Source organism: Pipistrellus hanaki (assembly GCF_964339955.1).
Source record: "Pipistrellus hanaki genome assembly, chromosome: 2".
Taxonomy (NCBI): domain Eukaryota; kingdom Metazoa; phylum Chordata; class Mammalia; order Chiroptera; family Vespertilionidae; genus Pipistrellus; species Pipistrellus hanaki.
The window spans coordinates 53,964,498-53,987,186 of NC_140504.1; the positions used below are offsets into that span (position 1 = coordinate 53,964,498).

General features: G+C 41.5%; 1 protein-coding gene and 1 pseudogene across 4 annotated transcripts in view; both read left to right on the forward strand.

Moving 5' to 3' along the window:
- Window positions 1-7,083: 7,083 nt before the first annotated feature.
- Window positions 7,084-7,444, forward strand: LOC311616245 (ubiquitin-conjugating enzyme E2 D3-like; annotated as a pseudogene). The gene has a single exon. The product of its transcript is annotated as a ubiquitin-conjugating enzyme E2 D3-like (transcript).
- Window positions 7,445-10,277: 2,833 nt separating this feature from the next.
- The window catches only part of ILDR1 (immunoglobulin like domain containing receptor 1), a gene marked incomplete at its 3' end in the record, with an annotated part of 35,886 nt that continues 23,474 nt past the window's right edge, over window positions 10,278-22,689 (forward strand). For 2 of the 3 annotated variants that reach the window (XM_084871646.1, XM_084871645.1), the window contains exon 1: window positions 10,338-10,415. In XM_084871646.1, coding sequence (XP_084727772.1) covers window positions 10,361-10,415 — 55 coding nt within the window. In that variant the 5' untranslated portion in view covers window positions 10,338-10,360. Of the gene's footprint in view, window positions 10,416-22,689 lie in introns of all 3 variants that reach the window. The other variant, XM_084871647.1, reaches the window with a different exon arrangement.

Below are 22,689 nucleotides of genomic sequence, written 5' to 3' on the forward strand. Positions count from 1 at the left end.
TGAATTTTCATTCTGAGACGGAGCCTAGGGGGGCCTTATTTTCGGGGGATGCCTTATATTGCACTCAGAAGGAAACCTGTAAATAGGTCTTATTTTCCGAGGATGTTTTATTTTTGGGGAAACACGGGGAAACATGGCTTCATGTCTCTGCTTTGTTTTGAGTACTTCCTTTGAATTTTCCCCCAGGAAGAATCTGTCTTTTACATATTTTTTAGCTGTATTCCATTTCTATTTTTACTTGACATTTTTTAGAGTGGTTATGGGAGTGGGGGTAAGGAAGTCAAAGTTCTCTGGTCTTCTCATTGTTTCAGTTTTAGTCAGACATTGCCAACCTGCTTCTTGTGGGCCTTGACAAGTGTTCTTGCCCCTCCTCCAGATCTCTAGTACTGAGTCAAAATCAGTTGGGGTAAATTTTTTCATCTTGTTTTCTTCCCCAGTGCTGATTGGCTCACACCAATGTTTTTGTTTCCATTATTTCTGCAGATTACGTTTTTTGTTCAACAAGGGAGATAGAATAGATGGGTTTGGGCAGAATTTTAAGAGCAATTTCTAGTTCCTATCATCTAGCCATCCCTGTGAGGAAAATATCCACAGGATTTTCTCCACTCTTTCTTTGTGAGCTCCTGGTGAGGATCTCACTGAAAAACCTTACAAAAAGGTGCAAAACTCCAGGGGTTTCACTAGCCTATATTCAACCTTTAGTCATTTATTATTTTACTAGAGACCTGGTGCATGAATTCATGCATGGGTGGAGACCCTTGGCCTGGCTGGTGATCAGGGCTAATTGGGGCAGTCTCTCCAAGTCCCAATCAGGGATGATAGGGATTGGCCGGCTGAATGGGACTGCAGAAAGGCTCCAGGGCATGTCTGGCCTGTCTCACACAGTCCTGATTGGCCAGATCCCAGTAGTAAGCTAACCTACTGGTCAGAGCATCTGTCCTCTGGTTGTCAGTGCACATCAGAGTGACTGATCGAGCAGTTGACCAGTAAACCAATTAATCAGACACTTAATATAGTAGGCTTTTATATATATATAGATTCCAGCTGACTGTTGTTACTGATTATATGATATCTGGAGGCATCTGCCTCAAGTGCTCTGATCTTGTTTTACCATGTAGGATCTTGTCTCTCCTAAATTTTAGATTACATTTTTGTCCTGTGACAGAAGTTCTCCTAAGGTGTCAAGAATGTACATTAATTTGCAGTTTGCCCAGCACTTTCTTATTGTAAGGGTGGGAATAATTCTCATTATAGCTCTCTATATCTCTGAGGTAAAACCAGAATTAATCTCTATAATTCTTCAGATGGAATTTTTGGGACTCAACAAAAATAATTAGATACACAAGTTTGCTGAAAAGAAAGTCAACATATAAAATCAAGTGAATTTCTATATGCCAGCCATAAAAATTTTAAAAAATTAATGATACAATTTACCATCAAACTAAATTAATACCAAAAGGAAATCCTGATGGTGTGTGACATTTCTACCCCCTGCCCCTCAAGAAACTAAAAAAACATATATTGAAATAAAGTGAAGAATATAAAAATACATGGAGGTACACACTGAGTTCAAAAATTGGAAGGTTCAATAATATAAAAATGGCAATCCACCCCTCCAATCCTAATTCAGATCCTACCAGATTTTTGTGGAAATTATAAGTTGATTATAAAATGTATGTTGAAATGCAAAAGACTAAGAATAGTCAAGGCATTTTTAAGAAGAAAATGATGTGGAAGGACTTGCTCTAGGAGATATTAAGACTTGTTATAAGGCTATGATAATTAAATAAGTGTGGTATTGGCAAAAGGGTTGGCAAATAAATAGACCAATGGAAGAGAACAGAAAATCCAGAATCAGATATACACACGTATGTACACTTGACTATGGAAAAGCTGACACTGCTGAGTAGGGAAGGAAATTAATATTCAATAATTGGGTTTGGTCAATTGAATATCTCTATGAAAAAAAAGTGAAGTTGATCTTCCTACTTCATACCTGTTTTATGTGGACTACAGATTTAATGTGAAAAGCAAAATATAATGCTCCTAGAAGACAATAGAGGAAAATATCTTCATAACCCCAGGGAAGGCAAGTAATTCTCAAATAAAACACTAAAACCTTAGGATATTAAATGAAAAGATTAACAAGTTAACTTAACTAATATATAAATAATAAAAATATCAGTTTACCAATCAATATAGTTAAGAGAGCAAAAAGGCAAGTCACAAATTGAGATGTTTTAACCTATATAACCACAAAAGGACCATATCCAGAATATATAAGAAACTATTACAAATCAATAAGAATATAAAACTGAACAGAAAAATAAGCTAAAGATTCCATTAAAGCCAACAAAAGTATATCCAAAAGTTCACTTATCATACAAAAAAAAGTGCTCAACTTCATTAGTCATCAGAGAAATGCAAATTAAACCACAATGCAATACTATCACACACCCACCAGTAGAGCTATAATTGAAAAGTAGCTTATCTCTCTAGGTTTTCTTATGAGTTTATGGTCAAGATATTAGCTCCTCTAAAGATTTGATTGCAGTTAGAAAATTTCCTCTCAAGATGGCTCATTCACATGATTACTGGAAGAAGGACTTAGTTTCTTACCATGTAGACCTCTCAATAGGACTGAGTGTCCTCATGATATTGCAGCTGGCTTCCCCAGGGCGGACAAGGAAGAAGATATAATGCATACACTTGAGGGTCATAGATTTAAGCACCCTAACCCCCCCAAGCCCCCCCCCCCCCACCACCACCACACACACACACACACTCACTGCTTTTGAAGGGAGAAGGATCAAAGAATTTATGGACATATATTAAAATTACTACACATACTTTATTGACCAAACAATTTGACCCCAAGTTGTAGAAGCAAAAATGGCTGAGTGTTCAGACATTTATAAGACTGTTTATAGCACCATCCGGGCCTGGCCACTCCAGGCCCGGATGGTGCTATAAACAGTCTTATAGACAGCCTAATAAAAGGGTAATATGCAAAATAACTGTCGCTCCATCACAAAGATGGTGGCACCTATAGCCACAAGATGGTGGAGCCCAATTCTCTCAGCTCCACCGGAGTCCCCCAGTACTGGGAGGAAGTGGGGACCGCCGCTGAGAGTGGGGAGCGTGAGTGGCCTGGTGGAATGCTTGCTTCATAACCATGGCAACGAGGCAAGCGTTCCACCCCAGGTGCGAGGGCCTCTGAGCAGCAGGCACAGAGTGGCTGGGATACGGGAGGGAGGGGGGACGGGGGACGACGACGACGACGACGACACTTGTGTCATCATCCCAACAAAGAGGCAAGTGTTCTGCGCCCAGTCCTGGATGGGCCTCTGAACCAGGGGTCTTCAAACTACTGCCCTCGGGCCACATGCGGCCCGCAGAGGAGTCTGATCCGGCCCGCCAGGTTTTTTGGGCAGTGAGCGCAGCCGAGGTGTTACAGTAGGAATTAGTAGTTCATATAGTCCGGCCCTCCAGCTCTCTGAGGGACCGTGATCTGGCCCCCACTTTAAAAAGTTTGAGGACCCCTGCAGGCTGTGGAGAGCCTCTGAGCAGAGGGCGTGGAGTGGCCAGGCCCTGCAGAGAGCTACTGGCGTATGGATTCATGTGCAGGGCTACTAGCCAAATAGTAGGAACAAATCAAATGTCTATCAACAATAAAATGGATTAATAATTTGAGGTATATTCTAAGAGTGGAATACTATTCAAAAATAACAATTAACAAACTAAACTACCAATACATGCAAAACCATAGATGAATCTCACTAACATAATATTGAGAGAGAGAGAGAGAGACAAACTCCAAAAATGTATACTACATCACTTCTTTTAATAAATGTTAAAAGGTACAAAATTTGTCAGGATAAGAAGTCAGTATGGTGGCTACCTTTGGAGAGGAGAAAGGAAGGTATGAATAAGAGGGATAGGAGGGGGAGCTTCTGAAATGGGGATACCGCTACATAACTTGCCCAGAGCGGTAGTTGCAAAGGTGTCTTATACATCATGATAGTTCATTGAGCCATGCACCTCTGATTTGTACAGATTTCAGAATTATCTTATACTTCACATTTGGAAAGTTTAGAAAAGATACCAAGGAAAGAAAAAAAAGTATTCTGCAGGCAAAAACAAAACAGGCTTGTCTGTGTGCTAAATTTGGATGTCAAGTAGACAGTTTGTAGTATCTGTTATAGACCACATTTGGTAAGTACCCTCTTTGGCAGGCCTCAAAGCATATGTGTTATGATAGACTTTGGTAGGAGCTTATCTATTCCTGTAGAATTTAGAATTATCTCAAATGGATTCTGAAAAAGACCTTTGGATCATTTGATCCAGTGATTTTTTTCAAACCAACCTCTGTGACAAAGGCAACCCCTTTGGTACGACGTCGCAAAATGCCAGAGCTTCTTAGAACACGGTATTAAAACCACTGATCTAGTCGACATTCCTTGTGTTACAAATAGAGAAACTGAGACGTAGAGAAATGGTGTTACTTGTCCTACACAGCTGCTTGGCGGTAATGTCCTAAGATTAACTTCCATTGGCATCATGAGTCTCTTACGGTGTCTTGGTGAAGAAGCCAGAAGAGGAAGTTACACATCTCAGGAGCGTGGGCTTTGGAACAGAAACTCTCCTATCACTCGATGTAGTGGCAAAGCAATGTTGGCAAAGAGAAGCGCAGATAGGAAATGTGCTGGAGAATGTTCCAGTGAGGGACAACCCCGGGGAAAGCCCTATTTGGCAACAAACCCTTTAACTAGCCTTTCAACTCTGGCTGCACATTAGAACCCCCTGGGAACTTTTAAAAAAACACTGCTTCCTGGGCCTCCCCAAGGACTAATTTAACCAGGCTTTCTGGAGGGAGCTGGAAAGAACTGGCTATTCCGACCTTTATTGGAGCTTTACTGAGAGGTGTATGGACTGGTTCGTTATCTCGGAGGAGTCTGAACAGAAAACTGCTCTTGTGGTCTTGCCACAAGAGGAAGAAACACCAGAGAATAAGGACACCTATGTAATCCCTTAATCAATAAAGAAAAAATACTGTACATTTAAAAAAAAATGCCTATAGTAGTAACAGACGTTCAGGCTCTCTACCTTTGCTTCTGTGACTTCTCTATGGCCTTGGTCTCAGGAATGCAGTCCCCTGCTTGCCCCCCCCCCCCCCCCCCCCCAGGTTTCTCTTAGAATGAAATACCGAGAGAACCAGATTCTTAGGCTTTACAGGACACATGCAGTTAAAGCACTTCGGTTTCATGCATGACTTAAGCAGATCCTGAGTCTCATCCAGTTTCCCAAGAGTGACTTATATATAACGTCACACTGCACGTCGGTGGGAATGTCCTGACACAAACATACTTGGTCTGATTCCACACCTACTGCCCACTCTTTTTTTTTTTTTTTTTTTTTTTTTTTTTCGTCTCAAAAGTATATTAAAGCCCTAGCCGGTTTGGTTCAGTGGATAGAGTGCTGGCCTGCGGACTAAAGGGTCCGGGTTCGATTCCGGCCAAGGGCACATGCCCAGATTGTGGGCTCAATCCCCTCTCGTGCAGGAGGTAGCCAATGATTCTCTCTCATCGTTGATGTTTCTTTCTATCTCTCTCCCTTCCTCTCTAAAATCAATAATAAAAAAAAGATATATTTAATTACAAAATATGCCAAAGGTACAGAAAAGTACATAAAATAGTATAACTAGTACCATTTTACCACTTAAATGTAACGAATTTTGCATTTTTAGTGTATTTGTTTCATATATTAATTTAAAAAAGGGTACACATTCAGCTAATGTCCCTCCCGACACATTGCTCTCCTTTTTCCTCTCAGGAGTAATGACAATCTAAGGTTGGGGAATACCAAGTCCCCTAGTGGTTTTAATACTTTGTTCTGCATATATATATGTATCTCCCATAATACAATACAGGGTGACCCCCAAAGAGGTATACACAATTCCAACAGCTAATTTCAAAAATGAAATGTATTTTAATGAATGTACCTTTAGAATTATTCAAAGTGTATGTATACATTTTTGGGGGGACACCCTATATGATACTGGTAGTTTGTTTTATTTTTGGTCATAACATTTGACAAATTTCTATACCTAGTATCTTTCAACTTCTTTATTCATTACATTTTCAATATTCATCCATGCTGTAGATGTTAATTCATTTTAACTATGGCATATTATCTTATTCCATTGATAGGCCCTAGATTATTTATTCTCCTTGATGAAAAGTTTGTTTCCCAGTTTTGCACAAATCGCTTTGCAATGAACATCCTTGCACATGTAACTGTTTGCACAGAGCGAGAACCTCTAGAAGGGAAATCTCAAGGTTCTAGGATATGTGCACCTTCCATTTTATGAGGTTTTTCTCAAATTTTTCTCCAAAGTAGTTGAGGCAATTTACACTTCTGACATCTTGACCAACATTTGGTTGGCTCAGACTTTTATATCTTAACCAGTTTTCCAGATGTGAAATAGCATTTATTGTTTTAAATTTATGATTTCTGGTTACCAGTCAAGTTGGGCATCTTTTAGTATCCTTAATAGTTAATCAGATTTTCTCTTATGTGAACTGCCTGTTCATCTCCCTTACCATTGGGTTGTCTCCTACTTACTTTTTAGAAATTTTTAATATCTTACTGGTTATAGTTCTTTTGCTTTTTAAATGCATAGCAAATATCTATTTCTATTTTGTGACTTGTTTTTTTCATTTTGTATATGCTATCTTTTGTTTGTAGAACTCTTAAATTTAATTTAATCTTATGTATGTCTTCCTTAATGAATTATTCTTTTTTTTTTTTTTTTTTTTTTTTTTATTTAACAACTTTTTATTTTTGTAATTTAAAATACATACTCAAGCATACAATTTACACATTTACTTGAGAATACTTAAGAGTATTAATAATGTGTTCTTTTCTCTCCCCATAATTCAGTGGGAGGGCAGAGAAAGGTAAAGGGAGATTTGAAATATCTGACTTGAACTTCAGGCATATAAATTAGTCTATCTTTAGAAGATAATAAATATAAGGTCATCTCTAGGGCAACCGTTGAGAAAACTATTTTCAAAAATTCTAATGTCCCATAGGCAAGCCACAGTTATGGGACCTAATGACAGCCCATATAAAGGCACTGTATTCTTTTTGACAATTCATTTTCCTACAGACTATCCCCTCAAACCATCTGCTAGTAAGGTTGAATTTACAAAAATTTATCATCCAAATATCAACAGTAATGACAGCATTTGTCCCCATATTCTAAGATCACAATGGTCTCCTGCTTTGACTATTTCTAAAGTTCTTCTATCTATTTGTTCACTGCTATGTAATCCAAACCCAGATGACCCCTAGTAACCAGAGATCACCAGGGATCTATAAAACAGACGGAAATAAGTACGACAGAATATCTTGGGGATGGACTCAGAAGTATGTCATGTGATGCTACTTCGAAATAAGAATAACTGCCCTAGCTGGTTTATATTGGTGGTAAGAGCTTCAGCCTGAAGGGTTGTGGGTTTTATTCCAATCAAGGGCATGTAGGTCATTGCAGGTTCGATCCCCAGCCCAGTCGGGTATATGTAGGAGGCAACCCCAACTGGTTGCCTCCTACATATATTTAAATATATTTATTTATTTTATTTTATTTTTTTTATTTTTTTTAATTTTATTTTATTTTTTTAAATATATTTTATTGATATTTTTTGACCCCCTCCCTCCCTCCCACACATCCCCTCCCTCCCCAAGAAAATAGATCAACGAAGGACTTGTATACATGCATATAAGTGCAACCAATGGACATATTCTTTTGTTTTTATTGAAGAATTTACTCTTTCCTTCAATATCAAATGGGTATTCTATCAGAATACCCCCCCCCCGAAATATTCCCTTGGAAATTCAAATGTACACTAGCACTCTAAAGGTTTGACAAGTCCTTAAAAAATGTTTAATTTCATTTAATCCACCATTTCTTTAATTGATTTGATCCCAGAGCCTTTCCCCCATATACTCTTTATTAACATTCCATGAAACTACTGTCCCATGAAATAAACACGGAGAAATGCTGGCTTCAATGAATATTAAAATGACCTTTATACCAGAGCAAGAGCTGAGGGGCATGGGTATAGGTGTGGGAAGGAGAGTGTTCATACTTTTTTAGACTGAGATTGAAAATTTGCCCACAACGATTCTATAAGCCAGCAACCACCCAAAATCCCTCAGGGCCACAAACACTCAGACACATACACTGTTCCTGGGAGTATGTGCAGGGTCTCTGGAGAGGGGAAGGAGAGCACCCCTCACTCACATTGCATCTTGCTGCTGCTGTGCTGGGCTCCCACAGTGCACGATCTAAAGGCTCCTAAACATACTGTTAGGAACCAACCAACCATGGTAATTTGGAAAATCGCCATACAGTAGTCCAGCGTTTTTCAACAGCTGTTCCGCGGCACACTAGTGTGTCGCGAGATGTTGCCTGGTGTGCCGTAGGTGCAGACAAGACAAGAATTTTATAATTTTTCACTATTTTGTTTACTTAATATTTCATAATAAAGTAATTATAAAATACTTTCTTTGTGTTTATTTTATTCCTATTCAAGAGAATTACTTTATATATAGTCAATATAGGCACAGAGTTAAATTTTTTAACATTTTCTAATGGTGGTGTGCCTCGTGATTTTTTTCATGAAACAAGTGTGCCTTTGCCCAAAAAAGGTTGAAAAACACTGCAGTAGTCAATGTGAATAGACAGCAAACCGTTTTATAAGCCTCTCCCTTATCAGGGATTTTTCATCATGCTCCCCTTCTGTAAGATACACAGTTCTCCTCCCTCCTAGCTACCAGCTCTTTCCTCAACAAAAGCATTATAAAGATGCATTTAACATGGTTTCTGCTCCTCTGGAAGTTTCCATTCTGGGCACTGACCTTAGAAGTCAATATTGTTTCTCTTAAGTGTATCCCTGCCCTGCTCTGCTCTGCAGAGTCCGCTTCACTCACGGTATAGGTGTCCCTGCCTCACCTCCCACAGAGGATTGCCCTTGTCCTGAATCTGATGGGAGGTCTCTACAGTCCCTTCTCCCCATCTTCCCTCCCCCGCTCCACTATTGGGTCTGACAACTGGTTCCCCAAACAGGCCTCTTCGCATTAAATGTTTTTCTTGTAGTTTCTTCTCTTTCAGGAAATGGGAAGTAAATTCGGGAAGTCATGGGCAAGGGCAGATGGCACATGGGCGCGGAGAACCGTATATTCCCTTCCCGTTCTCCCGCCGCCGTTCCCTACCTTGTCGAGCATTCTTTCCAAAAATCGGGACTTTATTTTTTTTTACATTTTTTAACTAAATTATTATCTGTGTACATATTTTAACATTGCCCCGCCCCTCTCATACATACCCTCCCTCCCTAGAGTTTTAACGCCGGGGGACCCGGGACAAATTGTTAAAAATCGGAACTGTCCCACCAAAAGCGGGATGTCTGGTCCACCTTATCCTAGAGGCAAAGTGAGCCTTCCTCCTGTTTTCCTTTTCCCCTCCTGGTGGGTTCCTGCCAAGGAAGGAGTAAATGCAAATGATGCCCTCCACAGCCTGCTGTGAGGAGACTTCGAAGCCCTGACCTTGGAAGGCTGAGGGCTGCGAGGGGCCGCTGAGTTGCATGCAGGATGGGAAATAGCAAAAAAAGGAATATACCAACATCAACACATGTCTGACTATCAGGATTTACTTATCTCCATCCATTTACGTTTTTCTAACCTTTCTATAGTAAACATCTGTTATTTTTATCCTAATCGAAGATTATTTCTCAGCTCACATGCTATATCTTTAGTTTCTACAGAACCTGACTAGACACAATGTGTAAACCTTACATCAGTGTGTTGTAGTGTGTGTGTGTGGGGGGGGGGACTGGGGGGAGAAAACAAAAAGAATGTTTTCCAAGCACGTGGGAGTGAATAGAAAAACATAGGAACTGCTCCCCAGAAAGTTCTATTTACAGAATTCTACAAAACGCGGGGGATCAATTATCTAGGGGCGGAGGTTCCCGAGAACTTTGGAGAAAAGTGGCAGCAGTCTCCACGGGCTGGAGACGCTTTTTGGGCGGGAGGAGGAACACCTGCAGAGGTGGGCAGGGCAGCGCAGGGAGGACAGGTGGCCGGGCCCGCGGGCGGGGCGGGGCGGGGCGGGGCGGGAGGCGGGGCCGGGGGCGCCCAGGTGGGTCAGAGCCGCGCACCTGCCGGCCGCCTCCGCCGGCGCCTACCGAGCGAGCGAGCGACAGCGGAGGGATCCGGCGGAGGTGCTGCGTCCTGCGGCCGCAGAGGAGCAAGGGCAGGGCCCCAGCCCAGAACCGAAAGGGGCCGGAGAGGCGCCGGCATGGGCCTCGCGGTCCCCGCACCTTGGCTGCTGCTCTTTACCTGGCTCCCAGCAGGTGAGCCGTGGGGAGGGGGTCCCACCTGGGCCCCAGGCACTGCCCGCCTTGCTAGAGCTGGCCTCCCGCAGGGCAGCCTGGCCTGGGCCGGCTCTGGGCACGGGCGCCTGGAGGTGCGGGACTGGGTAGTGTTACCTGGGGGAACCTGTTGTTTTCCTCTCTTATTCGCCCAGGCCCTGCTGAAGCAGGTGCAACTGAGAAGGAAACCTCTAGGCTGCCCCTCCTCCAGTCTTTAGGCTCTTCTTAATTGCTAAAACGGAATCGGTAGATGTCATAACACCAGCTTTACAATTCCTAATTACTTTTCCCTTGCATCTGACACTTGCTTTTAGGTTTTAGATGTGGTGACAACCATAGTGGCCCAGAAATGCATTTATTTCACTCCTGGGGGGTAATAATGTGTCCTCAAGTATGTCCCGAAGTTCGGTATGATTGATTCAGAGTGTGTTCTGTGGGACTACAGCATTCAGCTCTTTGCTAAACTTTCTCACGGTCACTTTTCTACTTTTTTTCTATTTACCCGCTTTCCTGACTTCCCCCTGGCTCAATATCTCCCCTTCAGGGGTCCAACACTCACCTCTGCTCATCTTCAACCTCAAGGCCAGTCCCCTGCCTGCTTTGGAAAGCCCGGCTTTGTGTCTGGTTTTTGTCTCTTGGGAAGATGACAGAAGTGTGATCTGCGTGAGTGAAACCAGGTAGGGAAAGGCTAGCTGAATGTGCAGGCTTTCAGTCCTTTTCAGTGGGGAGACTGGTGTGATCTTGCAAACCAGAACGTATCGTTTCCCGTTGAAATCTGCCCTCTCTTTTAAGAATAACTGCCCTCTTACCTCTTTGTCAATGGATGGTCAGCTCACTTGGCCCACAGACCAATTTGAGTCTTGTGTTTTTTGAGGGAAAAGATGTAATATGAAGGTACAGGCAGAATTCCGTTTTTTACAAGCTTAATGGGACATGAAAAAATCACCCAGAGGTAACAAACACATTCAGGCAAAATTCTACAATAATTTAAGCTTAATACTAAGGGAAGGAGGATTGCCAAAGGATAGAAAAACTAGAAAATTGGTATCCCTAAGGACCTCTAGCTTACCACATTTTCTGCAGGGTACAGGGTCTACAAATGATGTGAAACGGACAAAACTAGATGTTGGATACCCACAGTACACAAGAAAATAGACCAGACCTCACCTAAATCGAAATGCCTGAAATTTCTCCAGGGCAGTCATCAGTTTGACTATGAAAACAAATTCATAAAAATCTCACAATGTTGCACAGTTTTCCCTTCTATGCTTCACACGTATAGCACAAAGTCCACAGCAACTAAGGATTTATGAAGCTGCTTGAGCTGCCTTTTTAGGAAAATAGAGATTTGCCCCCCTCCTCTGCCCCTGGGCCTTCCATTCCCAGAGTGCTCCTGAGCTGAAAGGGGCCAGATTTTGTAGGCAGCAGTCATCCAGGTCAATTGGATAAGAAAAGAAGCCTGACAGATAAAAATCCCACTAGGGTATAAACCCCAGTCCTTAAATCACCAGCATATTATTTTACAAGCTATTGAGTTTTTATGGAGAATATTGAACAAGGAACATTTTTCTAATACAGTGATGATGACCCAATGGTATATTCTTCTAGTAAGCACGTTGCTAAATGGACAGGGTCTTCAGAAAATGTTGCTCTGGGTGTTTATAAGCCAGCCTTGCAGTGTAAGTAGCCAGGATGCTGAAGTAAAAAAGACTGCTGTGTCTGCCTGATGTTCTTTAAATGGAAGGCTACCTGCCTTTAAAACCAGAGAATGCTGAATGTGTGAAGTCCTAAGTGAACATCTAATCTCACTTTTATTTTAGAGGTGAGAAATTGAGATTTCAATTGTTTTGATTCCAGCACTTGAAGGGGGAAATAGCTCTTTTAGCAGGCATTTTCCCTGAGTATGTGCAGGAAAGGTAACTAAAGATACATTCAACTATTTAATGTGCATTTGGATTTTGCATCCATGCTGCTGGTTAACTTACTAACCTGCTAAAAGCCTCCAACAAATTGAGATGATCCTAGCACATGGCTCATAAGGCATTTGTGAGGATTAAATGAAATGAAGGTTTTAAAGCTTAAATACACAGTGCCTGGGACAGAGTGAGGACTTAATAAATATCAGCTGTGGTGACAATGGCAGTCATGATTTAGAACCACATAGGATTTTATAAAGCTAACTTTAAAGATACAGCTTAGGCTCCTCTGCTCCTTCACTACAGCTACGAAACGGCAATTAATAGTCAAATGACTGTCGAGTTGGATTTCAGAAACTGCCTTTTGCTAGTTGTAATCTTGAAGGAATCTCCCTTTATCTAGAAAACAGGCAAAATCCCTGACAAGCCATTCCCCCCCCCCCCTTCCCTTCCAACGAAAGACCAATTCTTGTTGGGTGGGTGAAGATCAAGCACAGTGTCTACAACATGGTCATCACTCAGGAAATACTGGGTCCCTCCCCACTGCCCTCACTTCTTTATTTTTAAACCAAACTTACTAAAATGTCCCTCAGATCAAATTGGTGAAGATCCGCTTCCTCTCTCACTCCCAGTAATCAGCTACCAAAGAAGTGTTTTTCAAACGTTTGCATGGTGTTTTGTTTTTTTTTCACAGCTCCCAGTAAGAAATATCGCTTACATTATGACATGTAAACATGTCTGTAAGGTTTCCAAAATAGAAATAAAATCCTGTTACTATGTTGGATATAAGAATAGCAAATTGACACCAAAGATTGTGCTAATAACATTTAAATTCATAGGAAATATTCCCCACATTAACAGTATTAAATAGAAAAAGCCAATCAGTTGATTTCCTCAAGGTCCACTGCAACTGGGAATATGAACTTTGTTTTTGTTTGTTTGTTTGTTTGTTTTTTATTTTTTAAATAAATCTTTATTGTTCATATTATTACAAATGTTCCTCATTTTTCCCCCTCCATTGCTCCCCTCCACCAGGTTCCCACCCCACCCTCTGCCCTTGCCCCACCCCCCATTGTCCTCATCCATAGGTGCACAGTTTATGTTCAGGCTCTTCCCGCACCCCCCACTCCCTTTTTCCCCGAGAATTGTCCGTTCACTCCCCTTCCATACCTCTGATTCTATTATATTCACCAGTTAATATTGTTCATCAGGTTTTTTAATTCCCTTGGTTTTTAGACTCACTGTTGATAGTTACATATTTGTGTTCATAATTTTTATCTATATCTTTTTTCTCTTCCTAAAGAACCCCCTTCAGCAATTCATATAATTCTGGTTTGGCAGTGATGAACTCCTTTAGCTTTTTTTTATTAGTGACGCTCTTTATCTGGTCTTCGATTCTGAGTGATAGCTTTGCTGGGTAGAGTATTTTTGGCTATAGGTTCTTGCTATTCATCGCCTTGAATATTTCTTGCCATTCCCATCTGGCCTGCATGGTTTCTGTTGAGAAATCAGCTGACAATCGTATGGGTGCTCCTTTATAGGTAACTACCTGCTTTTCTCTTGCTGCTTTTAAGATTCTCTTTGTCTTTTGCTCTTGGGATTTTAATTATGATGTGTCTTGGTGTGGTCCTCTTTGGATTCCTTTTGTTTGGGGTTCTGTGCACTTCCTGGACTTGTAAGTCTATTTCTTTCCCCAGGTGGGGGAAGTTTACTGTCACTATTTCTTCCAGTATTCTTTCGGTATCTTGCTCTCTCTCTTCTTCTGGGACCCCCATAATTCTGATGTTGGTTTGTTTGAAATTGTCCCAGAGGTTTCTTACACTATCTTCTACTTTCTGGATTCTCTTGTCTTCTTGCTTCTGTGGAGGAGTGTCCTCTGGCTTCTTGTGTTCCAAATCTTTGACTTGATTCTTGCGATCTTCCATTCTATTTTTAGGACTTTGTATAATATTTTTTACTTCAGACAATGTATTCTTTATTTCTAGTTGATCCCTTTTCATATCCTCATAGGTCTCATTTATTTTATCGGCCTTTTCTAGGAAATTCTTGAAAAACCTTATAACCATTGTTTTGAACTCTATATCCAGTTGTTTGTTTGTTTGTTTGTTTCTTTCTTTCTTTCTTTCTTTCTTTCTTTTAAATATATTTTATTGATTTCTTACAGAGAGGAAAAAAGAGGGACAGAGAGTTAGAAACATCGATGAGAGAGAATCATCGACCAGTTGCCTCCTGCATACCCCCCACTGGGGATGTGCCCGCAACCAATGTACATGCCCTTGATCAGAATCGAACCCAGGACCTTTCAGTCCGCAGGCCGACGCTCTATCCACTGAGCCAAACCGGTCTTGGCACAGTTGTTTCTCATCCTCCATTTCTTTTGTTTGTGATCTGTTTCCTTTTCTTGGCATTTTCACAGCTTCCCTGAGTTGGTAGGGTGGCTTTGTGTGCTAAGTGTCCTATATGGTTCAATGGGTCAGTCTCCCAGTTACCTGAGGTGGATAGTCTTGGTGTAGCCCTTTGTGGGCTGTGTGTGCAGTCTTGTTGTTAAGCCTTGCTTGTTGTTGGTATCACTGGGAAGCGTTTATCTCCAAGCCAATTTGCTATGAGGATCAGAAGTGTCTCAGCTAGGAGGGCTTCTGAATTCCACTTGGATGGGGTGGAGTCTCGGGGAAGCATAGCTAAGCTTTGGTGAATCCCACAAGATTGGTTGCAGGCGCGCGCACCTCTTTGGTATAGGCACAGACAAGCTTTGGATTCCTGTCTGTCCCTTCCTAGGAGAGTCCTATTTGCGGTGAACGAGAAAGCTAGCCACTGGAAGGGCTTCTGTGCTCTGCTTGGATGGGGTGGAGTCTTGGGGTGGTGAAGACAAGCTCTATTCAGCCCCTCCCTATGAGGGTCTGGTTTCTGAGTTTCGCAGTAATGGCCGCTGGCTTCACACACCTCCAAGAGATCTCTGCCCACTGCCTGACAGTCTGGCCTCTCCCTGTCTGGGGCCGTCTATCAGAGCAATAGGGTGGTTCTGTTTTCCTCCCAAACAAGAAAGCCAGCCAAGCATTAGCTGTCCGCCCTCTCTGCGCTCCGCAAGCTACCCAGCAGCCAAGTCGGGCGGCCGCCTTTTAGCACACACAGTTCACCGCACCTTCACAGTTCCTGAGGTTCAGCGCACCTTCTTTCCTTTCCAGATGGTAGAGCCTCCTCTCAGCCAGCCAGCTGGTGCTTCAGGGCGATGTTTCCCCTGTTTTCCAGTTCTAAATTCAAATTTGTTGTGGTAGGCTGCATTCAGGTGTCTACCCTATGCCACCATCTTGGTTTCTCCGGGAATATGAACTTTGGAAACCCCTACACTAGAGTGTGTTCATTTTGCCCATCACCTTGTTCAGTTCTGTTTCTAAAGAGGAGTCAGTCCCATTCTCTCATTAGCATCCAAGTTTCTGCATTTGCAAAGTATGGGCCACTAGTGAAATGACGTCAGATTTGGGTACTCGCTACTTTGTGTGGCTTGGGGCCCCTGACGAAGCCTCTGAGGTCACGGAGTCATGGGAAGTTAGCCGAGGCCCTGTGCTCTGAGTTGTGGGGAGATCAGTTGTCACACCCTTTTTTTTTTTTTTTTTTCTTTACAAAGAAATAAATTTCTATCACACAAGTAATACTCGCTTTTTAAAACACAACATTAAGATGAAGCTAAAATAAGTACCTGCAGCCCTCTGTATTACTGGCTGACAAGCTCTGGTTATGTTCACCCAACCTCAAAGTTTATTCCTGGAATGAAAGTTCAGTTCTACCCCCAAATTCTAAAAAGGTGTGTCATTTGTGCTTTTGTGAAAACCTTTTTAAGATCTGAGAATGGTGTTAGCTTATAGATCCACACAGCTATCAGCATGTAATATTATTCTTTGGGGAATCAGACTGCCGAATCCTAAAGGAACAAGATTCTTAGCATCTAGAACTCAGAATTTTTACTCAGCGGTGTGAACGAAGGTTAGGATCCTACTGAAGACTTAATGACACCTTGATCCCTGATGTAGTCGATAGGGAAGTGGAGCTAGCTTCTCCGGTGAGGAGCCTGTGGGAGGTGGGTGGGAGCTGCCTACTCAGCAGCTCCCTTGTCCCCGCCCCTTGGTCCCCTTGAAATACCTCCCCAGAGTCCCAGGAGTTTGCTGAACATAAGTAGAAGTCACTCCCAGTCCCTGCCTTCCCCTCCCGGCCAGTTTTACAGATGGGGAAACCTGTGTTCAGGGAAGAGACCCACCTCAGGTTGACGCAATGGAGTTAACTTGAGAACTGAGACCAGAACTCTGGCACCCTCACTTAGTCCGTGGCCCCTGCATCTGATTCATGCCATGGTGTAGGCTTGTTTTATTTTATTAAATTCTAGAATGTAGGTATAGAAATATATTGCCTCCTGGATGTCTAATTAAATGCTACTTATTGAATATTTTAGAATGAGATGCCAGGTAATTGATGCATTGTCTGCCTGAGGGTTTTTTTTAGCCTAATACTTTACTTCCTTATTTGACATCCTTGGGGGAGAAATAAGATTGTATGTTTTAAGAATTGGGAAGGCTCTGATCATGACATCTTTCTCTAGTCTTTATTTCTATATATTCTGATGTGTAAATCTTAGGCAAAGTAAGGTCAGAGGAAAGCACTTTTGACATTTTTTAAATTTCCCAAATCCAGTTAATCGCCAAGTTCCTGTTTCTTAATCCCAGGATCTACCCTTTTTCTATTCCAGGTGACAAACCTCACATTAGTGTACTTTAAACATCTGAAAGTTACTTGCCTCTAAAGCTACTACCTCTCTGTCTACCCAAATGATAACTTACCTGGGTTCATCTTTCCTACCTTCACTTTAATCCTCTAAGAACCTCCACTAGATCCCCATAGCTTGTAAGAGTGGGTTAAAGTTCTTTGTGTGGAATTCAAGGCCTACTCCTTCTTGCCTCACTAACTCGGGCAGCCCTTGTCCCTCTGATATGGCATGCTCTTGTATCCCTTCTTTCCTTCCTATGTGATTTTTATTTGGCCATCTTGCAAATGGTTAACTTTAACCAGATAACTGCCACAGTATTTTGAGTGTAATTGAAAAAGGTCCGCCATTTGCGTTTATAGATGCCTATAGCGTACAAATGGTTAACTATTTATTTTCTGTACTTTTACAGCACTTAAAATTTGTTCCAAGCAGTTTGGCCTGTCTCATATGAATTTATTGGTTCTTTTACTCAGCAAATGTTTAATGTATAACATTGTAGTGGAATGAGATGCTGTGTCATTTACCAATAGCCGTGCTGGCAAACAAAAGCAGACATGGCCTTGGCCCCATGGTGCTTAAAGTCTAAAGGAAATATGAGCAATTATAGAAATACAACTATGACAGGAACCATGAGAAAGATATATAGGGTAACACAACAACATATGATAGATGGATTTTGCTCATTCAGGAGGTCCTCCCTGAAGAAGTGATAGTTGAACTGAAAATTGAGGAGTCATCATTTCAAACCAAAGGAATAGATAGATAGATAGATAGGAGCTCAGTGAGTATGAGGGGAGAGAAGAATGTTAACGTGAGTGGAGGAAGTCACAGGGTGTATGGTGGAAATGGGGCTTGGTAGGAAGCTTTGTGTTTATCCTAATAACAGTAGACAGCTTTTGGAGATTTTTTAAAGAGAATGGGTTGGGAGACTAACAGTAGTGTGGAATCCACATGGCTGAGAACCAGAGTATGAGCAGATACCAGTAAAGCTGAAGCAGTGTCCTGGCCAGAAGTGATGGTAACTCATACTAGGGTGGGAGTGAGGATGGACAGGGAGATTCCAAAAATACTTAAGAGATATATATACCCAATTTGATAATAGATTGTATAGGGCAGTGGTCGGCAAACTCATTAGTCAGCAGAGCCAAATATCAAAAGTACAATGATTGAAATTTCTTTTGAGAGCCAAGTTTTTTAAACTAAAACTTCTTCTAACGCCATTTCTTCAAAATAGACTCGCCCAGGCTGTGGTATTTTATGGAAGAGCCACACCCAAGGGACCAAAGAACTGCAGTTTGCTGACCACGGGTATAGGGAGAGTGAGGGAGAAGGATCTCAAGGACGATTCCTAGTTTTCAGTGCTGCCCATTACTAAGATGAGAATCATTGAAGAGGCCTGGGTTTGTATGGAAGAATGACTATTTACACCTGGGGCTTGATTTAGACTTTTCAACAACCAAGAAGTCCTAGCAGGAGTATTTGGATCCATGTGCCTGTCTTGTCCCTTTTTGTACAACAGTAGGATTTGATATTCAAAGCTCTACCATATCAGTTTCTGAACAACACTATACAGCTTAACCCTGAAGTATCTTGTTTAGTTGTTTACTTATTTATTATTGATCTCCCATTAAGAGTATAGCTTCTAATAGTGCAAAAGCATTGTCTCTCTTATTTGCAATGATACCCCCTCATCTGGAATGGTGCCTGGCTCACAGTAGGTCTCTAATAAATTATGTGAATGAGTGACCTCTGAAGCCACAGGACACATAAAAATTTTTCATTCTGAGACCCAAATTTGAATATGCTCTGAGATTAGCATGTGGGGACATGGATGAGTCACTGATCTGATTGACATACTTTGGGAAACTCCGAGCATCTGCCTGTTAACCAGGTTTTGTCTTCTACCCCTAAAGGAATATAAAATAATAGAAAGTTCAAACCACCTAAGTACCTATTTTTTCACCTGGTAGTTTATCAAAAATTTTAAAAGATTGATTATGTTCCCCTATTGGAAAGATTGTGGTGAGACATGGGACTGTCACACTGTTGATGGGAATATGAACTTCTTCCCTGAAGTTACTATCCTACAGAATAAAAGTCTAATATACAAATTGACCTACCAGTGGAATGACTGGTGGAATGACCAGTTGCTATGATGCCCACTGACCACAGGGGGCAGACACTCGATGCAGGAGCTGCACCCAGCCTGCAGGCGCAAGGCCAGTCAAGGAGGTGCCAGCAGGGGTCCCTGATCGCCTGCCAGGCCTAGGGACCCTACCTGTGCAGAAATTTCGTGTACCAGGCGTCTAGTTTAAATATGAAGCCTTCTTTCCTTTGACCAGCAATCTCACTTTAAGAAATATATCCTACTGGAAGAGATACTTTATATATTTCATATAAAGACACTCATTTTAACAATTCATGTCAGCATTGTTTGTAATAGTGATAAATCAGAAGCAATCTAAATGCCCATTATTAGGAAAATGAAGTGAATTTTTAGGTAGCTACTAAGACAATTAGATCTACAAAATAATTAAATCTATAGAATATAATGATATACCATTAGTTTGAAGAAAAAAACAAAGCTGTTGATGATTAATTTTTTAAATAGCAGTATAGGAAAAGATGTGGAGGGATACACACCAAATTATCAACAGTGGTACCTCTGGAGAGTGGAATGCATGGCAGGCAAAGAGAAACTTTTTACGTTATACCTTCTTAATTTTTTGAAATTTCTTATTTTATATTGCAAAAAAAGTAAAAAGCGGTTTCTATATAAAATGGTTAAAAGAAAATTGTGACTGTGCCTTAAAGATGGGAATATCCCTTGAAGGTTAAGTCTCCACCATTAGAAAAACTTATCCAGAAGGCATCTGATAGACTGGAAACATCCTAGGCCTTGGAATTTTAGGGGTATAAATTTAAATCTAGCTTGCTACTTTCTAGCTGCATGACCTTAAACCAATTACTTAAGCTCCCTGTGGATTTTCCTCACCTATGAAATTGAGATAAAAATAAAACTTACCTCATGGGATTTTTGCAAAAGTTAAATGAGATACTGTATATCAAGCATCCAATGCTATGTCTAGCAGCATGTAAGTGCTCAGTGTATGTCAGTGTCCTCCCCAGGGTAGCCACATGCTTAGTGCCTAGCACTGTTGAGTAGCACAGGCCAGACCTTTGTTAAAGATGTAATATGTAGACATAGTTCCTCCCCTGCCCCCAACTCTCTCCTGACTCTCTGGATCCCTTACTTCTTTTCTGTACTCATTGCCAGTCCCTCTTCCCCTTTATTCGTCTCATATTTGCACTGTTATCTAAGGAAATGTAATAAGTACCCATGGCAAATATACTTGGGGAGATAGCTTGCTCAGAGATAAACTCTGATAGGATTAGACCTGTGTACTTTTTGTTAACATGCTTACTGGAGCAGAGGTGCCTGGGTATATCTGAAAAGCACTCAGGAATCAAGACCTTCTATCAGCGTCAGCAGTAGGCCACTGCCCTTGCCAGGAAAGACCATGTTCTTTCCCCCCTCCCCCCACCAGCCCCCAGTCCCCAGCTACCATCCCTTTTTTAAGCATGACCCTTCATGTGGAAAGGAGGGAAATGCCATCTAGTATTCTGAAAACAGTTCTTAGTTAAAGAGAGAGAAATCTTTATACCTGTATCCCTATGCTGTATGGATAATATATTCTAGAAACTGTAAAACATCTTGTCCAATATGATTGTAGACAGAGAAGACAATGAAGAAAATAAATGTACAGAGATATCCATATATTTGGGAACACATGGCATTTAGTTGTAAAGATACTCTTCTTTTTCGGTATGTTTTTCTTCCACTTTAATGTCAGATGGTAGTCCCCACTCTGCACAGCAGTGTAGTCTTGGAAAGTACCTCATGGCGGGAAACAGAGAATCCCCTTCCCTTTCCCTCCTTCCCATGAGCTCTGGTATCTCATCTGAAGTTACCTTTCCACTCTCAAATGACAGGTCTCCCTCTCTTCCTCTTTCTCAGAGGACGTAAATTGTGAACTTGTGAACGGGTTTGCCAGAGTACAAAGCATCACAGTTTTAAAAGCTTCTAATGCACTAACTCACTTGGCAAAAAAAAAAAAAAAAAAAAAAAAAAAAAGGTAGTAGAGAACCTTTACATTTGTGTCATTTTAATTCTTTCAAAATGCTTTTACATGATTATCTCAGTTGATCTCAGTATTTTAAGGCAGAAAAGATACATACAAATGACAGCTCATCTCTGTTGAGTGCCTAGGATGTGCCAGGCTCTTTCCTAAATACTGGACATTTATCTCAATTAATCCTCACTACAACCCTTTATTATGCAAGCATTAGTATCATTCCAATTTTGCGTGTAAAGAAACAACTGGAGTTTGGAAGTAACTTATCAGGTCTTTTAACTGGTGGGAAGTGAAGGTAGAATCTGAACTCAGAAAGTTAGTCTTTAGAATTAATGTTTTCAAGGGAAAAATGAAAAGGGACAGCTAGGAAATTAGATGGCAATGAATTGGGGATAAAGAGATGCCACAGGATGAAGTAAATTCTCCTACATAATAAAAGGCTAATATGCAAATCCACCAAATGGGAGAATGACCGGTCACTATGACATGCACTGACACCAGGGGGCAGATGTTCAATGCAGGAGCTGCCCCCTGGTGGTCACTGCACTCCTGTAGGGGGAGCACCACTCATCCAGAAGCTGGGCTCACCACTGGCGAGCCTCTCTTCTCCCACCTCCACAGGAGCACTAAGGATGTCTGACTGCCAGGTAAGGCCTGCTTCCCCTGGGGACTGGCCTAAGCCATCAGTCAGACATCCCCCAAGGGCTCCCAGACTGCAAGAGGGTGCAGGCTGGGCTGAAGGACACCCCCTCACCAACACCAGTGCATGATTTTTGTGCGCCAGGCCTCTAGTTTAAGAATAAAAATATAACTTACGAATTTGAAAACTTGTATAACTAAGTTTAAAAGAACAGTGATGCAATATCTACACAAGGCATTTATCTTTTTTAGTTTGTTCATATTTTCAACCCTGATTTTGCTGCTTTTGGTCTCTTCTTGGAAACCTTACCTGCTTAGTAGTGTGTGTGCCCAATGTGGTTAGTTTTTAGAGAAGTTACAAGCTAAAGGGAAAGAAAGATGGGAGGTTTTTGCCTTTGAGATGGACTTACTACTTCCTCTGTCTTTTTCTCAATCTGAAAAATCCTCCTGCTTTTAGAGAATCCAGTACCTGACTTCCTTTCACTTGGAAGGTTAAACTTGCCTGCTTGGGAAAGAGTGAGTTTGAAATAAATAAACACAAAGATTGGGTTTTGTGGTAAGCAAGCCCCAAATTCAAATCCTGAAGCTAAGAGGGCTTGGGATATTGTCTGAACTTTTGTCCACAAAGACGGGCAGGGATGATTCCACCCTAGGGGGTTTGTAAGGATTAGAGACAATATATGTACAGGGCCCAGCATACAGTAGATGTAGGGAAACAACTGAGAAGAAGGAAGAAAGGTTTGCTTGTTGCTCATTTACCCTTTATCCTAGGATCCTTCCCTACTTCCCATGCGAGGGTTGTGGGGGCACGT